The 24969-nt window shown below is 52.3% G+C and overlaps 3 protein-coding genes across 8 annotated transcripts; 1 reads left to right on the forward strand and 2 right to left on the reverse strand.

Moving 5' to 3' along the window:
• The first annotated feature begins 9911 nt into the window (after positions 1-9911).
• Positions 9912-10533, forward strand: DPM3 (dolichyl-phosphate mannosyltransferase polypeptide 3). 2 transcript variants are annotated; one of them, XM_012658860.1, is made up of 2 exons: positions 9912-9963; positions 10087-10441. In XM_012658860.1, the coding sequence occupies exon 2, from the start codon at positions 10092-10094 to the stop codon at positions 10368-10370; it is 279 nt and encodes a 92-aa protein (XP_012514314.1). In that variant the 5' UTR covers positions 9912-9963; positions 10087-10091; the 3' UTR covers positions 10371-10441. The 2 variants fall into 2 exon arrangements, with proteins under 2 accessions (XP_012514314.1, XP_012514315.1); XM_012658861.1 differs by having other exon boundaries at positions 9951-9967; positions 10087-10533.
• A 453-nt stretch (positions 10534-10986) lies between these two features.
• SLC50A1 (solute carrier family 50 (sugar efflux transporter), member 1) lies at positions 10987-13792 on the reverse strand. 4 transcript variants are annotated; one of them, XM_012658863.1, is made up of 6 exons: positions 13548-13792; positions 12842-12919; positions 12578-12701; positions 11815-11976; positions 11433-11552; positions 10987-11351 (listed from the first exon to the last, which is right to left on the reverse strand). In XM_012658863.1, exons 2-6 carry the CDS (start codon positions 12901-12903, stop codon positions 11250-11252), a joined length of 570 nt encoding a protein of 189 aa, XP_012514317.1. In that variant the 5' UTR covers positions 12904-12919; positions 13548-13792; the 3' UTR covers positions 10987-11249. The 4 variants fall into 4 exon arrangements, with proteins under 4 accessions (XP_012514317.1, XP_012514319.1, XP_012514316.1 ...); XM_012658865.1 differs by lacking the exon at positions 13548-13792 and adding an exon at positions 13280-13410; XM_012658862.1 differs by lacking the exon at positions 13548-13792 and adding an exon at positions 13213-13367.
• A 580-nt stretch (positions 13793-14372) lies between these two features.
• On the reverse strand, positions 14373-21020 carry EFNA1 (ephrin-A1). 2 transcript variants are annotated; one of them, XM_012658870.1, is made up of 5 exons: positions 20417-21020; positions 16940-17235; positions 15673-15738; positions 15460-15510; positions 14373-15287 (listed from the first exon to the last, which is right to left on the reverse strand). In XM_012658870.1, exons 1-5 carry the CDS (start codon positions 20506-20508, stop codon positions 15175-15177), a joined length of 618 nt encoding a protein of 205 aa, XP_012514324.1. In that variant the 5' UTR covers positions 20509-21020; the 3' UTR covers positions 14373-15174. The 2 variants fall into 2 exon arrangements, with proteins under 2 accessions (XP_012514324.1, XP_012514326.1); XM_012658872.1 differs by lacking the exon at positions 20417-21020 and adding an exon at positions 17826-19968.
• Between the last annotated feature and the right edge of the window lie 3949 nt (positions 21021-24969).

Here is a 24969-nt window from a genome sequence, read left to right on the forward strand (position 1 = left end):
AGAGTGCTGGGATTACAGGCGTGAGCCACCACGCCCGGCCTGATCTGCAGTCTTGACCTTTGGGGAAAGTGGTAAAGGCTGCAGTGTAGGAAGCCTGCCTGTCAGAACTGGATGGGATCTTAGAACAGAAGAGTAAGGGCAGGGAAGGCCCCTCACCTCTACACTGTTTCATGGCACTCCTTGCAGGGGCTTTGTACCCCAGATCCCCACTCTGAGCACATGAGCCCTCTGCTCCTTCTGCAGCAAGTGGGAATTTCCTGTTGATGTTGCCCTTCTGGCTCCATCTATTCTACTCCAGCACAAACATGCCTATGTTTAGAATGCCTTCCCAGGTTGGTCACTGCCCCTAACCTCTTTGTTCTGGTACCTTCATTTTTTTACCCTGTCTCATAGCCAAGACACTGGGAACTGCCTAAGTTTTAGCAAAGTATACGAAACATTATAAAAAGGAGCAGGGGCACTATCCTCTCAGCCAGCCTTGATGGAAATGAGGCAGGTAGCTGCTCAGGTCCTGCCCTATCTGTGCTCTGTCATGAGGAGCAACTGTGTCCAGAGTGCCTGTCCTTTGAGGGCACCTAGGCCCCCTCTCTCCTACTGCATGGTGTGGGCTTTACAGTGTACACCACTTCTTGGTCACCTTTGTATTTTTCTTTTATTGAGATGGGGTCTCGTTCTGTCACCTAGGCTGGAATGCAGTGGTGTGATGATAGCTCACTGCAGCCTCAAACTCCTGAGCTCAAGGGATCTCCCACTTCAGTGTCCCTAGTAGCTGGAACTACAGGTGCATGCAACCATGCTTGCCTAATTTTTTAATTTTTTGTAGAGACGAGGTCTCACTGGGTTATCCAGGCTGATCTCAAACTCCTGGCCTCAAGTGATGCTCTTGCCTTGGCCTCCCAAAGCACTGGGATTACAGACGTGAACCACCACGCTGGGCCCAGCTTTCCACAGTGCCTGATAAGGGACAGTGAAGACTGGTGGGTTGGTTGAATGAAAACCTGCCCTTCCAGAACAAAATCCTGCACATGGGAGGTGCCTAAGTTAGGGAAGAAGACCTAATGGAGCTGAAGAAGTGAGTCAGAGGAGTTCTGGTCAAGGATTAGAGGCCATCCCACCCCAGTCCCATCTTTGGCCAGAACCCCAGACCCTTGCTTTTCTATAACCTCGTTGAGGGAGGGCTAGACAGTTCATCCAAGATGCCTGCAGAGGGCGCTATGAGCTCATGTCTTTCTCCTGGAGATAGAGCAACACCCTTGCAAGCCAACCCTGAGCTCTGGGGAAGAGGGTTGTAGCTGGGTCTGTGTGTGAAAGCCAACCTTCTTGGAGGACCCGAAAGACTGGTCCAGTTGGGAGGACTGAAGCCTGAATCAAGCCTTGTCTTCTCTCCCTAGACTGGGAGTTGAGGCAGAGAGTTCAATGGAAACCAGAGGCTCCCAGGGAGGATGGCAGTCCTAGGCTCCAACTCACCTAGTGGGGGTGGGGGTGGTGAGGAGCATTGTGGGACCCTCTGGGAGAGGGAGCTTGTCCAAAACCGACCCCAGACTTACAGGCAGGCTGGGTTGGTTCTAGGTCTCACCGTCAAACCTTGACTTTCTCCTAACCTGGAATGGAGCAGTGGGCAGAGGGCCAGGTCCCCGTGGAGGTGAGCCCAGACACAGCCTGGGGATCCTGGGGATCTGGCCAGCTGAGCACACCATGCCATCCATGGGCAGAGCTGGATTGGGTGGGGCCAGGCCGTGAACATCACCTCTTTGGCTAGGGGAGGGTGGGGAGAAGCTGGACAGCAGGTGCCAGGGCAGTGCCAAGATATCTGGACACCTGCTGCCACCCACTGCATCGGCACCAGGGGCAGCAAGTGGCCCAGGAATAATGACCTCTTCCTCAGGGAATGGGTGCCTTTACAAGGCAGGTTGGCGCCAACCTCCGCTCTCCACCCAACCTATCTCCGAGTGCTTAGTTGCAGGCTGCCTGCACCTGACCTGCCAATTAACCCTGGCAGGGGTATCACAGCCACCTAATCACCATCATTAAGTAAGGGGGCATGAGGACTGCATGGCTCCCAGAGACCTGCGGGTGAGAAGGGCAAAGGTGCTAACCTCTTGGCTCTTGGACCCCTGGGGCTCTGCTCCACCCCAGAGGCTATAGGCCTGGGGGAGACAGAGGCGTCTCCACCCTTGGAGGACAGAGGGAAGCCAGATGTTTCCTCCTGCTCCCTCACACGTGGCCCTGACACCCGCCGGCACCCGCCGCCAGGTCCGGAAACAGGAGTAAATAATACAGGGGGAGGGGGCTGTGGACGCGAGTGCAGATGCTGGCGGGAGGCGCTCTGCCGGCTCTTCAGGGCAGAAGGGGATGCCGCTGGAGTTGAGGGCAGTGGGAAGGTGAGACCAAGGGCAAGCAGGCTCCCTAACCCAGGCAGAAGCTGGACTCCCCTCGGACTGGCACTAGCATGAGGGACAAATGGCATTTAGGGCATGCCAATGGGTCAGGGCGGGGGCCGGGGGCGCCCGGGGCAGGCAGGGAGGGGGAGTCCGCGCCAGGCCTTGGCTCCAGCCCTTTCCGGCCCTTATTGTCCTTGGTGAGAACAGGACGCTGTCCCGTTCCCACTGCCTGGCCCCCCCAGCTTTGCTCCCCAGGGGCTCGGGAAGGATGTTGGGAAACAAGAGAGAGGCAGAGACCCGTAGAGGCAGAGATGCTGAGAGACACAGAGACAGATACAAAGGGGAAAGGTTCCATCAAAAGCAAGCATTGAAGCTCATTGTGAGCAGAGCGGGGCCTGGGCGCTGTGGGAACCAGGAAAGAATGGGAAGCCGGGAGGCCCTGCCCTTGGGGCCCTCCTGGGCTGGCCTGCCCTGTGCACACTCCTTGACTTAGGGTCACTAACTTCTGCCTCCTAAGCAAACAATGATTGGCGCCCTAGTGCAGGCACAGTTGGGGGCACTTAATTGCTCCACTTTAGGTACATTTCTTCGCCTTCCGCCCAGCACACTGGAAGTTCCTCAGGGGGTAACACCAGGATCATGTTCCCAAATCCCACCCCCACCCCTCCCAGGGCTGAGAGCCAGCTGGCCACACAGAAGTTGCACTGTAGAAGCTATTCCATTGAGTTCCTGCAGAGGCAGAGAGAGAAGTCCCCTGTTGGCCCTGGAGTAAGGCACCCCCATCACCTGTGGCAAAGGGCTAGGTGTGAACCCTTGTAGGCCTGATCACTGATTGGGAGTGAAGTTTAGAGCATTCCCTTGTCTTTGAAGAACCAGCTGTTCCTGCTGCACCCTCTATGGTGGGCCTGGGGCAGGGTGGGAAGCTCCTGGGCCCACAGGTCTTAGCAACTGCTCTCTTGGAGACAGGTCCTCCAGAAGATGGAGAGAGGTCAAGGTCCCTCCTATCTGCTGAGGCTCCAGATACACTTAAAAATGAAGAAAAATAGGCATGTTTATATTAGTAGTTGACAAACTAACATTTTTTAACACAAAGTTAATATATATATAACAGAGAGAGATAGAAGTGAAAGGGGGGCAGGGGGCAGTGCTAGAATCGTACATGTATACGCACACATACACTATTGGTTCTGTTCCTCTGGAGAACCCTAATATACTCTGTTTTAGTAAAATGAAATGGGGTAAAATGAAAGACAGATTAAAGTAATCTGTTCAAGATTATTTGCATTGATAAATGAAGCCAGAGCTGGAGTTCAAATTCAAATCCGCCATATTGCTTAACCAACGTGGCTACAGTGCATGGTTACGCCACATCATCTGGTCCCTGCCACCCCTCTGACCTCGTTTCCTTGCTCTCTTCTCCACACTCAGTCCATCTCACCCCCGGCCTCTGTGTGTTCCCTGTGCCAGGTATGCTTCTATCTCTTGGCCTTTACTCTGGCTGTTCCCACGCCTGGAACTTTCTCTCAGCAGATACCTACACTTTGCCCTCCTCCACATCGTTCAGGTCTCCGTACAAATGTCTCCTCAGAGAGGCCTTTCTGACCTGCTATATGACATACACAGTATACCCCATCGCTCTCTAGCCCCTTATCTTCTGTTTTCCTTCATAATACTTATCACTACTTGATATGTTAAATATTTATTTGTGTCTTGTCTGTTTCCATCCACTAGAATAAAAGCTTCATTGATGGCAGAGAGTTTGTCATTTTGTTCCCTGGAATGTTGCTTAGCATATAGCACGTGTTCAATAAATGTTGAGTAAGAATAGAAGAACCAAGAACCCCATTAGCAACACACCACTGTTACACTTTGAGCTCTTTATTGAAACTCAGCTTCTACCCTGCATCAACCCCAAATTGCTGAGTCTCCAGAATGAGCCAGATATTCCTCTCAGCTGCCCAGGATTGTTCCTGGGTCCCTCTTGGTCTCCTCTGGGAAACCTTCCTTAGGAAACCCTGACTCACCCAGCCCTTCTCCAATTAGCAGCACAATTCCTGACCCACCATTTCCCTTTAAAGCCTGTCTATAATTTTGTAAGTATGTGTTTTGTTGATTACATGTGTGTCTGTCCTGATGCCCCTATGGAACTGTGGGTGCCCTGAGGGCAGGGATGAAGTCAACACAACCTGACTGCCTGGAACCCTCCCAAGGACCCAGTAATCACCGTGGCACCTGTGGGCACCCAGAAAGCCCTACTACCTGACGTGACACGTACAGGTGCACATGCGGGTCTCCCACCCCTTACAGGGGTGGGAACCACTGACTTGATGGACCAACCCCCCAACACAAATACTTTTAAGGGGTCTTTAATCACCTGACCCTGGCCAGCTTTTCCAGCCTCATCCCCGCCACTCCCCCCATGAAGCATTCTTTGTCCCAGAGACAGCCATGAAGGATTACTCACCATGAACTTTCATGCCTCCATGCCTTTGTTTAGGCTGCTCCCTTGGCCTTGGATCCCCCCTCCTCCTACCTGAACAACTCTTACTCATCTTTCCAGTATCAACTCAGGCTTCTGGGCCTCTATGAAGCCTTCCCCCCAGATATTCAATCCCCTGCTTCTCTGTGTTCTATTTAATTTTGCATATTCCTCCACCTTCAGTACACTAGATTAAGGAGTTCTCAGATTTGGAATTTGTCTCCCTCTGAAGCTAAAGCTAAAAAAAGGAGAAAACCCTAAGAAACATGAGCTTAGCCATCTGCAGAAGTAACCTACCTCAGGAGATGGTCAATGACGGTGGGGTGGGGGGAACTGCAGGGACTAAGGAGTGTCCTCAGCTCTGAGATGTCACTAATGACAGCTATTCATAACAACAAGAGTAACTACCACAGATTGCGTACCTCCCAAATGTCATACATTGTTTTAAGCACCCTACCTACATTATCTCCTTTAATTTTGAGAGCAACGCTCTGGAGGAGGTTCAATTATTGGTTCCATTGTACAGCTGAGAAAACTGCGGCTCAGAGAGGTTAAATTACTTGCCCAAGGTCACATAGCTAAATAGAGGAAGAAGCCAAAGCCAGGAGCCAACCCCAGGACAACTGGGCTCTAAAAGCCCAAATTTTTAGCTCGCAAGCTGTGCTGCTTCTCATACCCTGCTGTAATCACATGTACTTCATCCTGCTGTGGCAGCAAAGGAGTGATGGTCTGCAAAAAGACTGAAGAGAAAGAAGTTGGACCATGAGAATCTGCTGTCTTTTGTGTAGTGCTATCCCAGGCCAAATACCCTGTGTCTGGCAGGCTGGAGTCTTTGGAGTAGTTATATTTCCTGGGACCAGGAAAGCTGGGTTAGTTTTTCTGGAGACTATCTGATACTAAACTGTTCCTCACTCATCTTAAATTTACAGAAATTCTGCTGGATTTCCCACACTGTGCTTGATCCTGGAGATACAATGGTCCTGGTCAGGACAATCAGGGAAACAAAACCCTGCAGCTCAACATGGTTATTACCTTCTATAAAAGAGAGTCGGGGCCAGGCGTGGTGGCTCACGCCTGTAATCCTAGCACTCTGGGAGGCTGAGGCGGGTGGATCGCTCAAGGTCAGGAGTTCGAGAGCCTGACCAAGAGTGAGAACCCATCTCTACTAAAAATAGAAAGAAATGATCTGGACAACTAAAAAAATATATATATAGAAAAAATTAGCCGGGCATGGTGGTGCATGCCTGTAGTCCCAGCTACTAGGGAGGCTGAGGCAGTAGGATCACTTGAGCCCAGGAGTCTGAGGTTGCTGTGAGCTAGGCTGAAGCCACGGCACTCCAGCCCAGGCAACAGAGTGAGACTCTGTCTCGAAAAAAAAAAAAAAAGAGAGTCGGGGGTCGGGGGGAGCACAGAGGAGTGAGATAGTGGCCAACCCTGCAAGACAGGATCAAGGCCCAGGAAGGCTGCCTAGAGGACATGATGCTTGAGCTGAACGTTAGAGAAATTTGCACCACATTTTCGTATAGCATATTTAGAGTTTCACTTTCTACATTAATTTTTTTAATGCTCTGTACTAAGACTGTGAATCTGCAAATTGGTTTAATAATATAAGGTGTGAGGTTGAAGTCTAACTTAATTTTTTTCAAATGGTAAGCTAGTTGCAAGTGCTTTTCAAACAATCCATCATTCCTCACTCACTTGAGATGCCACCTCTATCATATGCTAAATTGGTACACAGGCTTGACCTATTCACTTTTTATTCTGTTCCATTGATCTAGGGAAGGAGGTGCTATACTGTAGTGGTAAAGTGTGCAGGCTCTGGAGGAAGATTGTCTGGGTTATGCCTCAGTTTCCTCACTTGTGAAATGGAGAGAGTAGTATCTTCTTCATAGGGTTGCTGTGAAGACGGACTGAGATAACGCCCAGAAGGCACTCACCCCAGTGCCTGACACATAGTAATCAATCAATGAATGTCAGCTGTTATGCTGACCCTACCTACCCATTCCTGTACCAGCCACACAGTAGAAGGAAATTGCTAAGAACATAGTTTTGAGACTGATGGCACAGCCCTGCTACTTACTATCTGCATAACCTCGGGCAAGTTACTTACCTTTTACCCTGTGTCTTGATTTCTTCATTCATACATGGAGATATAAAAGTAACTACTACAGCGTATTGTGAAAATTAAACATGACTGTGTCGCACACGGTAGGACACATAATAGCTCTTTAGAGAATGTTTATTTTTCTGCTGCTGATTATTATAACTTTATAATTTATCATCTTTATGTGTACAGGGGAAAGCCCCTCCTCATTATCTTTCCCCCCAAAATATTCTGGGCAGTGGCAGTCTTTCAGGGCCAAGTTTACTGTGTGTGAGTAAAATAGAATTCACTGATCTGCAAAGCTGATGTCCAGCCCCTGAAGTGTGCCAATATTTGAAAGTCACTGTGACCAGTGAGCAACCAGTAGGATTTGGTGGGATGGGGGTGGGAGGATGGAGCTAGTGTTAGGGCTTTGAACCTGCTATAGCAGGTTTTTAAAAATATTTTCATTTGCCTTAATTATTATTTTAACAAAGGAATTTGTATAGTTTTAAAATCCAACTAGTTCTGCAGGGTTTTTAATGAAAAATAACGGTCTCCGACTACTCTTCTACCCCTACATATGTACTCCTCCATACAACCACTCTCAAGTTGCTAGGCTGCTGCTTCTGGTACTTGCCTGTGTATTTCTAAATAACATGCTCATTTATTATTTCTTTTTTTTATTTTAGATATAATCAATTAACTCCCTGCTATAGAAGTTGAGGATTTTGTTCTCTCTAATACCAACTCTTCTAATATACTCCCTTCCCCTCTCAATTTAGCTACATCCCAATTTTTATTAATAGTTAAATCAATACTTAGTTGTTTACATTATGGCTGTGAAAATATTCTTCACAGCTGAGCCATTCGTGTTTGTACTAAGACTGTGAATCTGTAAAAACTGCTTTTGTTAACACCAAGGACATAGGGCTGAGAAACTTAGTTTTCTAAAATCACAGACAGTCACAAACTTTGCTATTTGAAATCAGTCAGTGAGAATGGAACATCCCACCTTGCCTGGAGGTCTGAGTCATGTGGATTACTTTAACACAGAGAAGTAGCTCTGATTTCCAAGCCAGGTGCAAAGTTTCAGACAATGGTTAAATTGACAGTGCAACTGCTTCCCTGATTCCTGCTTTCCCCCTCCACCCCAAGAGGGGTTGAGTCTCTTAGCGTCTCTGTATCTTCCAAGTCTATTGTGGCAATCAAAAAATGTTCAGTCCAGCCTGAACATCCTACATTTATCTTAACTTTGTAGTTTGCAAATGGCCCCCTCAGTCCACTTCTCAGCCCAGACTTCTTGTTGATCCTTTCCTTACAGTCATATTTACCCAAAATACTGCTTCATTTAAGTTTTACCTAGCCAGGAGTGACTACTTAACCCCAGCTATCTGGGAGGCTGAGGCAGAAAGAGAGCTTGAGCCTAGGAGTTTGAGTCCAGCCTGGGCAACATAGCAAGACCTCACCTCAAAGTAAAAATAAATAAATTAATATATATACATATATATATATTTTTTTACCTAAAGTCAACCTTTTCCCATATTCTGTAATGACCCTGTTTCTTCCTCTGTTATGAGTTGCCCCACAGTTTCTCTAGTGTGTGCTCTCTCTCCCAGCAAGTTAATAAAGCTAACTCTGTCCAACTACAGATGTAGTCTTTATCAGACAGGCTTTTATTAATTTTCTTTCCTTTCTTTTATAACTGTTTTCTTTTAAGTTGATAATTGCCTAATCTTTTCTTTCACTTGGTTTTCTATTATATATATTAATCATGAATTCATCCCCAAAACTTTTTGAAAGAATTATATACCTCCTTTTAATACTTTAAACACATCAGGTAATTCCTCTGATCTGGCACATTTTTTTTTTTTTTTGAAACAGAGTCTCACTCTTTTGCCAGGGCTAGAGTGAGTGCTGTGGCGTCAGCCTAGCTCACAGCAACCTCACACTCCTGGGCTCAAGCGACCCTACTGCCTCAGCCTCCCAAGTAGCTGGGACTACAGGCATGCACCACCATGCCCGGCTAACTTTTTGTATATATTTTTAGTTGTCCAATTAATTTCTATTTTTAGTAGAGACAGGGTCCCGCTCTTGCTCAGGCTGGTTTCGAACTCGTAAGCTCAAACAATCCGCCCGCCTCAGCCTCCCAGAGTGTTAGGATTACAGGCGTGAGCCACCGCGCCCGGCCTGATCTGGCACATTTTTAAGAGGACATCATCCTGGAGCCCTTCTTCCTGTAGCTCCAAGGTATATTGTTTGCACCTCTGCGTTTCTTTTGAAAAATACGACTACCTCTGTTCTAACATTAATCTCAAGGATTCATGGTTACGTTGTCAATGCAACTGCTTCCTTGACTTCTGCTTGTCCCCCTCGCCCCAAAAGGCGTCGGGTCTCTTGGCATCTCTATATCTCCAGTCTATCAAGGTGATCAAAAAATGTTCAGTACAGCCTGGGCAATAATATAGCAAGACCCCGTTGAAAGGAAGAAAGAAAGAAGAAAGGAAGGAAGGAAGGAAAGAAGAAAAGAAAGAAAGAAAAAGAAAGAAAGAAAGAGAAAGAAAGAAGAAAGAAAGAAAGAAAGAAAGAAAGAAAGAAAGAAAGAAAGAAAGAAAGAAAGAAAGAAAGAAAGAAAGAAAGAAAAAGAAATGTTCAAAAGAGTGAATGAGTGACTGACGGAATGAATGAATAGGATTTCTGCGCTAGAGAACAGAGTTGAAGGGGAACGACATTACATTCCCACCTTGTTGCAACATTTAAAGGTGTCTCCTCAGGCTTTCTATAAGCCCCCCGCCAGCTTGGAGCTGGGGCCCGAGGTGGGGAAGCAGCGCCGGGGCCCCTCCAGATCCAGCCGGCAGTTTGAGGAGCACAGCTGGCTGAACACCACCCAGACCAGGACGGCGGCCGCCATGTGAACTACAACTCCCAGAAGGCCGCGCGGAGGCGGAGCGGGAGCCAGGCAGGACTTCCGGACGCTGACGCCGGGGCCGCGCCGGGAAGGGGAATCGCGGGGCAAAGAGGTAGGTGTATGTTGAGGGCTGTAGGGAGTGGGCGAGGAGGACTAGGGCAGCGGGGGATGGGTTTCAAATGTAGAGGGGGTAGCGAGGTGGAAGGGATCTGAGCTTTGCTTTCTCTTCCTGTAGTGGCCATGACGAAATTAGCGCAGTGGCTTTGGGGACTGGCGATCCTGGGCTCCACCTGGGCGGCACTGACTATGGGAGCCCTGGGCCTGGAGCTGCCCTCGTCCTGCCAGGAGGTCCTGTGGCCACTGCCCGCCTACTTGCTGGTGTCCGCCGGCTGCTATGCCCTGGGCACTGTAGGCTATCGCGTGGCCACTTTTCATGACTGCGAGGACGCTGCACGCGAGCTGCAGAACCAGATCCAGGAGGCCCGAGCCGACTTAGCCCGCAAAGGACTGCGCTTCTGACACCCTAACCCCATTCCTGCCTGGACAACCCTCCTTCCTATTCCCCATTAAAGAGCAAGTTTATTTTCTAACTTTGTTTAGTCTGAGTATGGAGAGTAGGAATTGGGGATTCTGTGTACCAGCGGTAGAGAAAAGAGGTGGAAGAACCATCTTCCTGAGGCCATCTCTGCCTTTTTTTTGCATCTTATTGGTCTTCCCCATGTTTTCCTCCAAAGGAGGCAAAGACCCCTTCTCAAATCTCTCGGGGGAGGAGGGGCAAGGGCAATATACATAACCTAAACATTTGTACCCCCATAATATGCTGATATTTAAAAAAAAGATATATATGTAATACAAAATTTAAAAAAAAAATCTCTCAGGATGGAAATGCCATTTCACTTTCCTGGTCCTTTTAACCCTGTAGTACTTGAAGCCTGACTTCCATTTTTCATAACATCCAAGCTCTGTTCTTTTTAAGACCTTCCTGGGTCTTTCCCACCTCTTGGTTCTTTCTCATGCCTTTTCTGAGCCAACCCTACCAGCCTGAGAATAACTGGATCTGCCCTTGACCAAACCAGGCAGGTTTAGAATCATGAATAGAGAGTGAACCACGATGGGCAGGGGTGGGAACAATTTATTTTAAGGCATATTCTAGAGATATCACCCCGACCTCCAAAATTAAAAAAAATAATCTCTCTGAAAAATAAAAGTGATTTAATCTCCTAGGTTCCACCAATCATCTCAGTAAAGCTGCTTTCTTTGGTCCCTCTATTCTCAAAGTCGTCTCTTATTCCCACAACCCACTGCACCTGGGGAGTTGGTCAGCAGGACCAGCTGAAACAAAGAGCTCTCTTTGGTATCAAATTGGTATTAAGGTGTCCAGTGGTCACGTGAGCTGCCTCAGGTTTGCAGGAGTCGGTAGTTCCTGTCTTGTTCCTGGGGGTACTTCCAGAAAAGCCAGAGGCGGATAAAGCTGGTGAGGATTCCAGGAAAGTTGGGCACCTGAAATCACAAGGACTGCTATGAGGAGAGAAGCCAATTTTCCACCTTGTATACCTGTGACCCCATCCCTATTCTGCTTACCATGATGTAGGGATCTCTGAGTCGAAACCCATAGAGGGACCAGGAGACAGAGGTAAGAAGGGTAGCAATGGTGAGTGAGAAGGAGAGACATTGTGTTGATTTAGTCTGAATGACCTTGGCCTGTGGGAAAGAATGAAAGACACTCCTGGCTGAGTCACATAGTAAAGCTCTCACTTGCCTAAAACCTTCCTCAAGAAAAAGGTCAAACACTCTCCCTGATCTGTCACTCAACCCTTCTTTCATGCCTCCCACTCACCCACTTCTGCTGCTTTGTCTCCTTCCAGGATTTGGGTCTCCCCTTCCTCTAGAGTATAAGCTTGTCTTTGGCTATGACAGCCTGGCCCTTCTTATCTCCCCTACCTCCCTGGACACCCCCACTCACCAGGTCAGCCAGTGGTGAGAGGTACATGCTGATGGTGAAGACACTGCAGAAGAGGCCCAGCTGCTGAAGCCGGGCCTCAGGGTCGGGCACCAGGAGCCCAAAGTAGCCATAACCCAGGAGAAGGACCCCTAGCAGGGTTGCAGTCTGTAGCAGCACAGCACGCTGCAGGGGAGAGAGCAGCCTTACTTCCAGATGTGCCAGGAGCACTGTGACTTCCCTGCTAGACTTAATTCATCCTGCCCTCCTCTCCCATGCTTCAAATGGGGAAGCTAACCTTTGTCTCAGCCTCCAGTATTGCACTTGTCACAGCCCCTTTCCAACCAGTGATGGGAAGTCTTATATACCCAGAACACTGGAGGCCTCCAAGGGAGGAAAACGTATCTTTTTTTCTGTGAGCTTGGCACAAACAGTAGGAGCATAATAAGTGCTTGTGTGATTCAGTCGGGAGGCAGACCTAAACATCTCATTCTCACTCACTGGCCCTGTCTCTGAAAGAAATACCAAAGACAAAGCCCTTTCTCCTCAGCTTGTTGGGCAGAAGTTCAGGGCAGCATGGGCATCTCTGGGTAGGTAGAGCTACCAGCCTTGCCTGAAGGGCGGCAGTGTGTGTCTCAGAAGGCTGGCTTCATGGAGGAAGAACTGCAAGGCTGGAGGGGCCTTCCAGGAAAGGGTGGCAGTGCCAGCCTGTTATAATCTTCCAAGAAGTAGTGTTTGCTCAAGGCAGGGCATGCGGCAGAGAAGGGGTCCAAGGGAGGGCCTCTACCTTTCGAGGGCAGTAGTGCAGATACGCAGAGATATACAGGGTCTGAAGCACAGCACCCACTGCGTTGACAACGATGAGGGTCCCATCTCCCTTCAAGGCCCCATAACTCAGCCAGCCCAGGTTGCTGCAGGGTGGAGGGGAGGGACATGGCCCGCGGGGTTCAGTGTGGGAGGGGGACCCAAGGGGTCTCCTTCACGCTTCTCCTACCCTTCCCCCCCACCTCCCTCAGACAGCCTTTCCCACCGCAGCGGTCGCCCCTCTCACTTGACTTCCGTGGTGAGAAAGGGCAGGAACTGGACGCTGTCCACGCTCCGGGTCATTCGCATATGCCTGAGGTCCGTGCTGTAATGGGGCCCCGAAAGGGATGAAGGGTGGGCAGGGAGAACCAGGGTGCTGGGGGAGATTCCCGATGCCTGTCATTCTCCCTGGACAACCGCACACCCTCCCCCAGCTCCCCTGCCTTCTGCCTCAGGCTGAATGACCACCCTCGACCTTGTACTCCGGTACCCTCGACGTGATTCCACTTTCACCCCAGGTCTGGACGCAGCCCAGCGCTGTGGCCACGTCTCTAACCCCCTCTTTCTCTTTTCCTGACTTCCCGGTCCTGCCCCAGCCCAGCCCGGCCGCGCTCTCACAGGCCGGTGGAGAACATGCCGAGGGTGAAGACCACGCAAACTCCGGATAGGAGCGAGTCGAACACACCGCCCGTCTCCATCACGCCCAGAGTCGGATCCCGCGCCCAGCGTCCCGCGCCAGCCGTCTGTCCCGGATCCGGGACGCCGGAGCCCCGCCCCGCGCGCACTCGGCTCCGCCCCCGCGCGCTCGGGCCGTCCCTCCGGAAACTGAAGCGAAACCCGGCCTTCCCCGCGAACGCCGAACCGGAACTCGGGCCCCGCCCGGCCGCGCGCCCGCCGGGGCTGTCCCGGCTCGGGCTTTCGCCCCGCCGGCTCTCAGTGGTACTGGTTCGGACCTTGCCTTCCAGATCCTGGTCGGTCCCCGTCCTAGGGCTCGGCCGATTTTGTCCCCGGCACCTGCTGCTCCTCACACTTCGCCTACCCTTGAGTCATCTACCCCCCAGCCGCAACGCTTGTGTTCCTACAGACCGGTGCGCCTACGCGGTAGACCCCAAAACAAAAGCTTGATAGACTAAACCGGACTTCAACACGCCTTCCATCCAGAGCGCCATATAAGAACCTCAGTTCCACAGGGCTCGGGAGGCTTTTTCCGGAGTTTGCTGAAGCCTCTTCCCTAAATAACAGGGATTGCCAGAAATCACCGAGTCTTTCTCAGATGCCCTCCCTCTTGAGCCATAGGGCCAACTTTACACGACTTGGCCAACCCACTAAAGCCTCGATCACTGACCCCTTAGTCCAACCCACTTGCTGCTGGGAAGTTTCCCTCCCAACCTCCCACACGTCTCTGCTGATGGGGCTGTGGGGCGGGGCAGCGTGCCTCAGCTGGCGTTCCCAGCTTCCCTGACTCACCCAAGCAGCGTAAGTACCTGGATAGTATGCCAAAGCCCAGCTCTGAGGGGGTGGGAGAGTGGGTAGAGATTGGACAGGAAGATCTCCTAGAGTGGAGTGCAGCTTAGATCCTCAGAGACTGCTGTGGGAGCACTCCTGTCCCGGACTACCCTCAGTGGAAGAAACACCCCACCCTTTGGGCCTGGTGAGGGGCATGTATCCTTTGGAGAGAGAAAGAAATTCAAACCCACTTGCTATGGGTATGGCACAGAGCCTAGCACATAGTAGGGACTCAATGGTCATAAATTAATATGCAGTGGCAGAAAAGCACATCCAAAAAAACCAAACACTTTATTTGAGACAAAGAACATTGTATAAAAAAATTCCAGTTGTAGAAATCACAGACACACAGCAAGTTTATATACAGATACTGTACATATGGGCCCTGCCCTTTAGGCTACACTCTAGGCAGACTGTACACATGGGCACTGCCCTTACAGCTACACTCCAGGAACAGGTTGGCACAGCCCCCCTGCTGGCATAGCTCTGGGGAGCACTGCCCCAGGATGGGGGAGAATGCAGTGCCTGGCTACAAACCTCTCTATAGCAGCTCCACAGACAGCAGTCTTGCCAGGAGATGCTGGGTCAGCCCAAGCATGCTACCTCTCCGGTACCTGGCTCCAAGCAGGAAACTGTTTCTTGCTTTTCCTTCACTCAGTTCATCTGAACATCCTGGCTCACTCTCCGAGGGGCATCTTTGCCAAGCTCTGTCCATCCATGTGGCCCCAGACCTCTTCCAGCTTGGCTCCCACTGTGCCTTTTTTAAGGGACCATGTCTGCACAGCTTGTTTCTTTGTCTTAAAGGCAGGAATGGTGGGGGAAAGACTGTCCCCACTTCTTTCTCCATCCCTTTGAGATGGAGGTGGAGATGGCACTGCCAGGCTGGTTGACCTCCTTTGGGTTGAAACCCTTAATACTGACCCGTTTTGAGGCTGCTGGGTGACAGCCTGTGCATGTGGTGGGAGTGGTTCCCAGGGCTGGGGCTTTGGGAGTGGCCCCAGGACACGTGTGCGGTGCCTGCTCCTGTCCCCTCAGCCCAGTTCCAATCCTTAAGGCCAGGTGTGGCATACACCTTCATGGGGTTTGCAGCAACAGAAGTGGCAGGAGCAGCACAGCCCAGGCAAATGGGAAGAGGCGGGGGGCAGCACTGTAACCGATGCTATGTAGAACCTGCACCTCCGGGTCATCTGCAAGGTGAGAGGGCAAAGGCCCCCATTGTGAGTGGCCCCACTATTTGCACTGGCCCTCAGCACAACAGGGTTTCCCCAGCCCCTGCCTGGAGAAAGAGCCACCTCCTGTACATAACCTCCAAGCAGACCGCTCCTTGTGCCCCAGACCCAATTTGCTGCAGCTACCCACCTGCCGCAAGTCTCTTCTCCTGTGAATTGGCATGGGGCTGAGGACTGTGAGCTGAAAGATAATAGGAGCAGTAGGTGAGGCATTGTACCAGGGAGGCAGAGGGGTATAAGTGCTGAGTGGGCTGGGCTGTGGGACTTCCACACCATCCCAGATTACTAGACCAGGCTCAACATAGAGATGCAGGAGGGAGGCCCACAGGGCCCTGACACTCACTGATTTTGCCATTGACAGTCACCTTCAACCTCAAACATTGGTCTTCTTGGTGGTGGATGGGTTTGGCTGCAAGATAAGCCCACGGGGGTTAAGGAAAGAACATTTGTTGGAAGAAAATACAAGCCCAAGTGCCTCTGGCCCTGCTTTCTTGGCTCCCTACTAATTTTAATTCCTCTCTTCCCTCTAATCTTGATTCTTATTCTCCTTAGTTTTTGCCGACTTCCTGCCCAATGTTCAGCCCAGCCTCCTATTCTTTGGAATAACCCTAAGCTTTGGCAGTGGTGGTAAAAAGAACATAGACACTGTCCCCTCCCCACATTCCATCCTTCACTCCAAGCCTGAAGTTGGGTGAGGTCTTCACAATATGTTCCCTTTACCCGGGCCATTTTATACTACTCCTGCCTAGGTCCCAATGACAGAGCGAGTCCTAGATCCATTCTACACAAAGCTGATCTTTTTAAAATTTTTTTTTTGGTAGAGATGGGGACTCGCTATGTCACCTAGGCTGGTCTTGAACTCCTGGGCTCAAGCCATCCTCTTGCCTTGGGCTCCCAAAGTGTTGAGATTACAGGTGTGAGCCACCGTACCTGGCCTGATATTTCTTTTTCTTTGTTTTACCCCAGACCCCCACCCCTTGCCTGATCTTATAACTTTTAAAATCCACCCGTGGCTCACCACTGCCCTTAGGGTAAAGCTCAAATTCCTTAGCACTTTTTAGGTCCCCATGATCTGTGCTGTCCACCTCTCCAAGCTCACCTTGTCCTACTTTCTGTGTCCCTTTCACTCCAGCTATGCTGAAACACAGGAAGTTCCCTGAGGATGTCGTGCTCCCTTTGTACATGTACCTTCACGCCTGGCCAACTCCTCTGCTTGTCCTAAGCTCTGGGGTCATATTCCCCACCAAGTCTTCTCTGAATCCCCTAGCCTGGCAGGTACCCAGGCCATTTTCCCAAGGCCCTTGTGCTCATGTCTGCCATATCACACTGGTTCTAATGGTTTGTTAACCTGTGCGTATTTCTTCCCAGTTTCCTTGAGGACAGGGCTCTGTAGTGTTTTATTTATCTCCGTACCCATAGTGCCAAGCAGAGTGCCTGGCACACATTGGAAGCTCACTGCACATTTGTGATGTGAATGAATGGAAACAGAATTCAGGATTGGAAGGGGCCCTTGCTGCTTGACTTCCCATTAAGCATGTACCCAAGCATATGCATCATGCCACTGCACCCCCCAGGATGGGCACCTGTGTGCTTGCCTCCCGGGTACTCACAGATGTAATAGTAGCTGTGGCCTTCTTTGAACTCCTTGCCCAGGGTGAAAGGTGTGAAGCGCTGGAACTTCTCAGACAGCTTCTCTGGGCCATGTTTGGCATTGGGCTGGTTGCACTGCCAGCGGACTTGGTCCTTGGATTGGGGCTGGCACAGCTGGTACTCCTCACGCTCCACCAGGTACAGTGTGTACCGCTCCATGGCAGCATCTGCCACAGAGTCATCCTCATAATGCGGACAGATGATGTCCAGGTAGTCATTCAGCCTCACGTGTACCGTGTAGTCCTGTTTCCAGAACCTGGGCGCCGGAGGACGAGGAGGAAGCAGGTGGACATTCAGAAGCCAGGCCAGAGCCTTGAGCCTCCACATGTTCACATGACCCCTCACATTTCACACTGGACCCCCTGAAGATTTTTCCAAAATCTCAACTCCCAATATGCACTGATCTTGATCTCTTACACATCTCTCCACCATCTCCAAACACTCCCTCCACTGTCTCCTATTAGTATTTCAAATAGCATCCATTTAGTATCTTTCAGATACCCAAGCACTTTCTAACCCCCCTGATATTTACCCTAGGATGGGCTCCTGCCTGTATCTCTAGCTCGCTCATCATTCTCTTCTATACATAAATATTTTCCCAAATCTATTCTACCCGTTGCTCCTTTTAAATGTGATTAGACCTCAATCTGAGACCCTGCTGGGCCATTCTGTAATCAGGATCCCTCAGCCCCCAACACATCTATGTCTTTACTTCTCTCACTCCTCTCATTTTTCCCCTGACCCACTGGGTATATCTCACATTTCCCAGCTTCGCTTTCCCCCAAACCCCGGTATACCCTGGCCCACAGATAATGGCCCTAGTCCTTTAAGTTAAATCATTCTTACCAATTCATTCAGTCCTCTCAAATCTTCCTTTCTGCCTACTCAAATTTAAGCCCTGGTCTCCTTGTCCCCTTCTCTCAGTGCACCCCAAAACCTCCCTGTCCCTTTATCTCCAAAAGCTACATTTGCACCTCCCCCCAGATGAAACGTGGAGTTCTCAGATTGAAGCTGTCTCTCCCCTCCCCTCCTCCCAAGGTGCAGCCAGCTCCCCTCCCCCAGTCCATTTTCCCCAGGCCCCACAGGCTCCAGCCTGACTGCCCACCAGCCCCTCCCCACCAGCTCCAGACACCTGGCTCCAGTCTGGGTGGGGTCCCAGTAGGGGGAAAAGTGCCTCCCCCCACCTCCAGCTGGTCAGCTTCTCTGAATTCCCCCAAGCATTGCCAGCTAGAGACTCAGCAGAGTGAGCTGCCAACTTGCTTCAAACCAAAGCCCTGGGCAGGGGTGGGGGCAGGGGCAGGGGGAGGAGTTAGGCCAAGAGGACTCTGAGGTGGGCACCACTGCCCAGTCAGCATGACCCCTCAGCAGCGGGCTTTGCAGCAGCACGACAGCCCAGCTTAAGCTAGGCTCGCAGGGCCCCTCCCCCACCCTGGTGGAAAGAGAGAGAGGAGCAGAGAGAGGCTTTTAAAATTCCTCTCTGGAGAGATAAACATAGAAGCCATTTCAGAACAGGTATTTCAGCTCTGGGCCTGGCGTCTTTCCCCCATTCCCGTGACGGGCACTGACTCATTCCTCATCCACCTCTGCTACCCGCCCCGGCACTCATGAGAACCTGTGAAAATTTACCTTGTCAAGTGTGGACTGCCCCCAGGACCCCAGGATGGCACAGTGCCCACTTGCCCCAGCACTGTCCTCTAGGCAAGGGGAGCTAGCAGGTCTGAATGGACAGGACAATGACAGCCTATAGCACAAGGAGGCCAGTGCCCAACGGCGGCACCGCCCTTCTCACCATGCTGCCCCCGCCTGGGGCCTGGAGATCCCAGGGTCAATGCCCACTGTCCTGAGTCACCTATGCCAGACTAACACCCACCCAGCTCAATGCCACCTCATATTTGCCCCCAAGCTGGGCCTGGCTTGGCTGCTTATGGACTCCACTCTGACTGGCTTCTCTGTAGTCCTGGGTATTGTAGGGTGAGTGTGGCCAGAAGGACAGGGCAGAAGCTGTGCTTGGTGGGGGCGCCCATCACCCGCCTCTCCTGGGGGTACAATCTGCTCCACTTAGCCCTCAATTGACTCTTGCTCTCCAACTGGGAAAGGGGGGCAGCGGCGTCAGGGAAGGCGGGGAGGGGGGCAAGGAAGAGGCTCCTTCCTGAAAGAGAGGAAACCTGGGAGCTTGGGAACGGAAAAGGCCAGGGTCCCCCCCTCCCTACTCATGGCTTCCTGTCCCCTCCTCCTCCTTCAGTCAACACCTGGCATGGGCATAAACAGGGACTTTGCTCTCTCCCACTACTAGGACAAGATTGATTGGGTCAAGGAGGCAAAGAACAGGCAGCAAGGAGTGGGGCAGGGGAGGGCTGGCTGGGCTGCCCTGGAGCCCCATGGGCAGGAGGGCATTGCCCTCTGGGGTTGGCAGCTGACTGTCCCCAGCCCCACCCCAACGTGCCACAGACAGCAGACCCCCCACTAGGCAATGCCACAGGGTCAGAGGAAGCTGGCACAATATTTCTCAAGGGGAGTGGGGGGCAGGCTCCTTGGGGCTGAGGGTGGCTAAGCTTTGAGAAATGTTTTTTGTGACCCAGCCCTCCTCTCCCTGCTCCTCCCTAACCCTCTCCCTGTTTTCCCCACAAATATTGTTCCCATAACTTCAGAAAACTCAAGGGCAAGAACAAAGGGTCCGACAGAGTCTTCCTCCCAGTACCATTTGCCTCGCAGCCCTAAACCTGCCCAGGAGAAGTTAACTCCTTCCTACCCAGAGCCCTCTGTAAACTTTTAACCCCTTCCATTCCTTCTGAAGCTTTCTCATGACCTCCCTCCATCAATCTCTTCAATTTTACTCCTTGAACCCCATGAAACAGGTGTTTCCCTCAACCTCCCCATGCACCGCATGTGCCTCACTCACATCACCCCGAAAGACCCCTTGTGGAGGGTTTTCCACGGTCGCCTTAAGTACAGAATGAATGTTTAACGCGCGCACCCCAAGTCCCTCCCGAGGGGTCCTTCCGGGGTTACCTTGAGCATTCTGCTCACTCTTGATGTCACATCAGGTATCTGTCAGTATGAGCAGGTGCCCAAGGGGTACACGAGGAAGGACACAGAAACTTTCATGGTACTAGAACAAGAACCCTGGCGGCCAGGGAGGATGGTCTGCGCTTGGGGCAGGAACTGGGTCCCTCACTTCAGAGTAATAGGGGTGCCAGGGAGAAGGAAGGGAAAAGCAGAAATAGTGCCCGCGCAAGTAGACACGAGAAGGTTCCTGCCTTAGAGTGGGGTGCCCCCACAGATGAGGCAGAAGTGAGGGGAGGAAAATCTGCAGACTTTCTCCCACCTCTGGTCACCTCCCCTCGGCTCAGGTCAGAGCTTGGTGAGGACAGTTATCCTGGGGGGGAGAGCAGTGCCAGCCGGGCGCCCAGGCTGCCAGCGGGAGACTTGGGGCTTACTTGGGATTTGAACTGTTCCAGAAGACGGTGTGGCGATCAGCAGCGGCCAGACTGCAGCACAGACCCAAGAGAGGGGCCCAGAGGAACTCCATAGCGTGGGGCCTGGCCAGGCCGGGCGGGGATGAGGGACTCCTGGGGGTCTGGGTTCCCGCTGGCTTTCTCCACGGCTCAGTCAGCACTGCGCTCACAGCTCTGGCCCCTTCGCCCGGCGACTCCGCCTTTTGGGCCGGCGCCGCCCGTCACCCCGCCCCGTCCCCGCCCCACCCGGCGCGCGGCTGCCCCCGGGCTTGGGGGCTGGGGAGGTGGAGGAGGGGCTGGCCCGGGAGGCTAGGAGGCCCCGGGTGAGAGAGCGTAGCGCGCTCCTCTGCCCGCACAAATCTGCTCAAAGCTGTGAGTTCGCTCACTTGCGGGTCTGCGTGAAGCTCTGTGGGCCTGTCTGGGTGGTGGGTTTGTGTCCCTGGGTGTAGTCGCGTGCGGGAGACGGGAACCATCTCGCACGTGCGAGTCTGCGAACGCGCGAGCGCGGGACCCGACTTCGCTGCGCTGCGCGCGGATCTTGCAGGGTTCGCGGTTGTTCTGTCCCGCACCTCTCCCGAGCCTCGCACACCCGTGCTCGGCCGCCCGGGTTCCCACACTCTCCACCTCCTCCACCCCCTTCCCGGACTCTGCGCTCGACTGCCCCTCCCCACACACCACACACACACGCGCGGCTGTTGTTTTTGTTGGGTTTGTCAATGTTGTCTTTGTTCAGGAGATTGTGTCATCGCCAAATGCCAGGAATAAAGTGCGACGCTGTGTGTGATCGAGTGTGTAACGTGTGCGGCTGGGGCTAAGGGCGCCTCTGTCCATCAGTGCCTGCGCGCAGGACAGACAGGAGGGCCTTTGGGCCTATTAGGGATCCGTTCTTGTTTCTAGATGCGCCACAGGGCACTAGTGACCTGTGTGTGTGTAACAAGGCACGTGTGTACCGTGCGAACGGGCTCTTGAATATGGACTGCGAGAATCTGGGCATGAAGGGTGACAAACTGTAACCACACATGTACATCTGGCGTGTGTAAATACGTGTGATGGCGCGCAAGTGTGAAAGCATTTGTAATATCACAGCCGCCTGTGCGGAAGCGTGTGAAACTCTTTGACATACGTATGCTAATGTTTGTGAACAGCGTGTGAAGAGGAGGGGAAACATGTACAGGCGTGCAGTGGGGGTGGGGTGGGGTAGGGGTGCAGGGGTGTTCGTTTGGCGTCCTCCCCACTGCGCGGCTCGGGTCTCCCAGTCAGTCGGGCCCCAGTACCCAGCTGGGGGCCCCCTCCCCCCTCGCCAAGTAAACAAACTCGCTGGAATTCGCCTCTCGGGGCTCTTCTCCCCGCCGGGATCTGCGGCCGTCTGGAGCGGGGTTGGCGGGCGGGTGTCAGTTCCTGGGGTGGAGAGGGCCGGCAGGTGTTTGATTAGGCTCGTGAGTGTGCCTGGAGCGGGAGAGCCCAATGCTGTGTGTCTGCGTGTGTTTGGTGGTTTGTGTGGCTGTGTGCGCGCCCTGGGTAGGTGTGAGTGTGTGTGCACCCCAGCCTGGCCCTTCCTTGCGTCTGCGAGTCGCGGGAAGCCACCAACGCCGGGCCCCTGGACGGCTCAGGCTCAGATTCCCCAGTTCCCAGGCTGTTTCATCCTCCTCTTTTACTGCCAGGCCTGGCGACAGCCCCTGTAATTACGCGGGGCCCGGGGCCGAGACGCCGCTGCAAGTCCGGCGCTGACCCCGCCAGAGGAGGAGCCTGGAGCAGGGGAGGGCCCTGCCAGCTTCCCCCTAACCCCTAGGGAGCTCAGGCCGCAGGAGGCTTACGATAAATATTTACTAAGAGCCAACTAAGTGTCAGGCCCTGTAACCCAGAGGCCAGGTCAAGGCCCGGCTTTGCGCGTGGCCACCCCAGTCCATCCACCACCCCCCACCCTGCGCACCTGCCACAGGCGACGTGCCTGGCCCCAGGTTTATCCCAGGTGCGGCCCGCCCCTCCCGCCGGGGCCGAAGTCTACACGGTGATCTGCCCCAGGGCGGCACCTCACGCGCGTTTTGCTCACCTAGGAGGACACCTGGGTGTCTGCCTCCCACGTGCCCCCGGCGATAGTACGCCATCCCAGCTCGAAAGTTCCATAGAGCCGAAGCTCCATAAGGGCAGGACTTTTTGCCTTGTTCACTGTCCTATTGCCAGCGCTTGGCACAGCACCTAGCACATATAGTAGATGGCCAATAAATCTTTGTTGAGTGAGTGAACTTACTCACTGTTCAGTGAAGGTACTTCACTTTTGCTGGACATACTGCTCAGAAAATAAACCAGCAGAGGGGTTAGGGGAGGGGTGGTGTTAGCTCTGTAGAGGGTGGCCCTGGATTGCTCCTTGGAGGAGACAGCTTTGGGCCGGATTCCCTCGTTTTTCTGACCGCCAGGACTAAGCGGGAACGTGTGGGGTCCCACGCTGCGCTGCTCGGGCGGGCAGGTTCGGGCTCGCTGAGCCCAGCCTGGCGGAGCCACGTCCGCTCCCGCCCTGCCTGCATCTGGGGCTGAAGCAAGCCGGGTGGACAAGGGTGCGGGAAATTCTGGGCGCAAACGGGAAGCGGAGCCCTCTTTCCCTGGTTTGGAGCTAGCTTTCTTCAACATTCTCACTTGAGGTCTTGATTCCATGACTCCTCTATCCATATATTTGTGCGTCTAAGATAAAATCCCACCCTTGGGGAGTCCCCAGACAATTAGGGGAAATAGACAAGCTTTCAGGACAGCAAACTTGCTAAGTGCTATCGACAGCTCAGACTGCAGCCCCACCACTCACATTCGCACTGCCCTCTCCCCTCCTGGAGCCGCTGCGACGCCTGGTGGACCGAGAGGAGAGGTGCAGGTACTGTGCAATCCAGACGAGACAACAGAAGGGACTTCCGAGGTAGGAGACTGGATCTGCAGACCAAGTCTGGGTCCCCCTCCTCGCCTCTTCCCCATCCCAGCTCCCAGCCTGTCCAGGCGGGTCTGGTCTCGATTCTTGCTTTGGGCTACTTCTCACCCCAAAGTTGTATGCCTGTGTTGGCTCTCAGCACCACCACCCCAGGCGAACATCTGTGCTTAGTGTCGAGAACTGTCTGAGGTCTCTGTCTGTCTACCTGTCTGGGAAATTTCCCGGGTGAGTCCTTTCTGGGAATTCCTGAGAGGCAGGGTTAACCCTCTGAGTGCCCTGGGGGAGGCCCTGCCCACCTGTGGGGGCACTGTTGCCTGGAGGCAGCATTTCCAGTCTAAAACAGGCATGGCTGCTTGATTGCTACTCCCTTGCTGGGTGCCCTGTGGTTTGGGGTGGGGACGGCCAGAGCCGCAGTCTTACCTGGCTCAGCCCCAGAGGGCATCTCTGGGCTATGGGGTGAGGCAGCAGGGGGAGGGGCGGAACCTGAGCCTGGAGCAGCGCTGCCGCACTCTGTCGAGGTCATTTTGAAAAACAAAGTGTATGTTTCCCACTTTATTGGTAATGTATGTACATTTTTCAAAAATTAGAAAATGGAGAACAGGAGGATAAAGGGGAGGAAAGAACCACCAGCTACTGTTAACGTTTGTGTCCCTTCCTTGCCAGCCTTTTACTCATGAGAATGTTTGCTTGCTTTTAGACAGTGTGATGTGACTCATCTCAATTGTGTACTTCTTTTCTCCCCTTTATACAGAAGATATTTTCCGTGTAATAAACTCTTCATAAACAATACTTTTAATGGCAGTGTAATGGTTCATCGAGTGAGTGTTTCAGAGTTTGCCATTGTAATGAAGCAGGGTATAAATAAATAAACACATCTGCACACGTACTCAAGCATCCCTCAGTTGCTGAGCAGTTGGGTTGATTGATTCTTAGAACTTAGAAATAACCCTGTGGTCGACTTTCATTTAACAAGTGTTTATGGAGCACCTACTCTGGCCTGGCTCTGGACTGGGCTGCGGACTCAGTGGAGGACAACAGGCAAGGGCCCTGTACTCATGGAGTGTACACTGGGTATAATGCTTTTCTGGATTTTGGAACATTTCACAGATGTGCAAAAAAGCTTTTGATATTGCTATACCAAAGCCAGATCTTTTGGCTACTAGTTCAGTTCTCTTACTGAGGGTTAAGGTGACCAGGGCCTGATGGATCTGTCCCTCCCCATATCCCACTCAGGAAGGGGCCAGACTCTGGAAGAAGGTGGAATTCTCCCCTTGGGAGTCTGCTGCAGGGAAGAGGAAGTTGGGCAGGATGGGGAGTGGGAGGGAGTTGGGAGGGCAGGAGCTAAGGACGATAGGACTACTTAGGTTTCTGCACAGAAAGCACCAAAAGATGCTTTATCTTGCTGCCTTTCCCACCAAAAATTTACTAATCACTTGAGTCAAACACTATACTGTGAGGCACTGGAATACATTCTTGCCCTAAAGGAATCTAGTCTACTGGTGAATGTATAATTAGAATATAAGATAAGAATTATAATAGAGGTATAAGTGGTATAACAAGCTATGGGCTCACAGAGGAAGGAATGTTTATTTGGGGTGAAGAGAGCTTTGCAGAGGAGGGGATA

This window comes from Propithecus coquereli, unplaced genomic scaffold (assembly GCF_000956105.1).
Source record: "Propithecus coquereli isolate 6110/MARCELLA unplaced genomic scaffold, Pcoq_1.0 Scaffold59, whole genome shotgun sequence".
Taxonomy (NCBI): Eukaryota; Metazoa; Chordata; class Mammalia; order Primates; family Indriidae; genus Propithecus; species Propithecus coquereli.

Coding starts and splice junctions, on each gene's coding strand:
- DPM3 (XM_012658860.1), top strand. CDS start 10,092: ATGACGAAATTAGCGCAGTGGCTTTGGGGACTGGCGATCCTGGGCTCC.
- SLC50A1 (XM_012658862.1), bottom strand. CDS start 13,292: ATGGAGACGGGCGGTGTGTTCGACTCGCTCCTATCCGGAGTTTGCGTG. Junction 12,702..12,841: donor TTTCTCACCACGGAAGTCAA/GTGAGAGGGGCG, acceptor TCCACCCTGCAG/CAACCTGGGCTGGCTGAGTT. Junction 11,977..12,577: donor TGCACTACTGCCCTCGAAAG/GTAGAGGCCCTC, acceptor TCTCCCCTGCAG/CGTGCTGTGCTGCTACAGAC.
- EFNA1 (XM_012658870.1), bottom strand. CDS start 20,508: ATGGAGTTCCTCTGGGCCCCTCTCTTGGGTCTGTGCTGCAGTCTGGCC. Junction 17,236..20,416: donor TGGAACAGTTCAAATCCCAA/GTAAGCCCCAAG, acceptor TCCGGCGCCCAG/GTTCTGGAAACAGGACTACA. Junction 15,288..15,459: donor GGAGAAGAGACTTGCGGCAG/GTGGGTAGCTGC, acceptor CTCACCTTGCAG/ATGACCCGGAGGTGCAGGTT.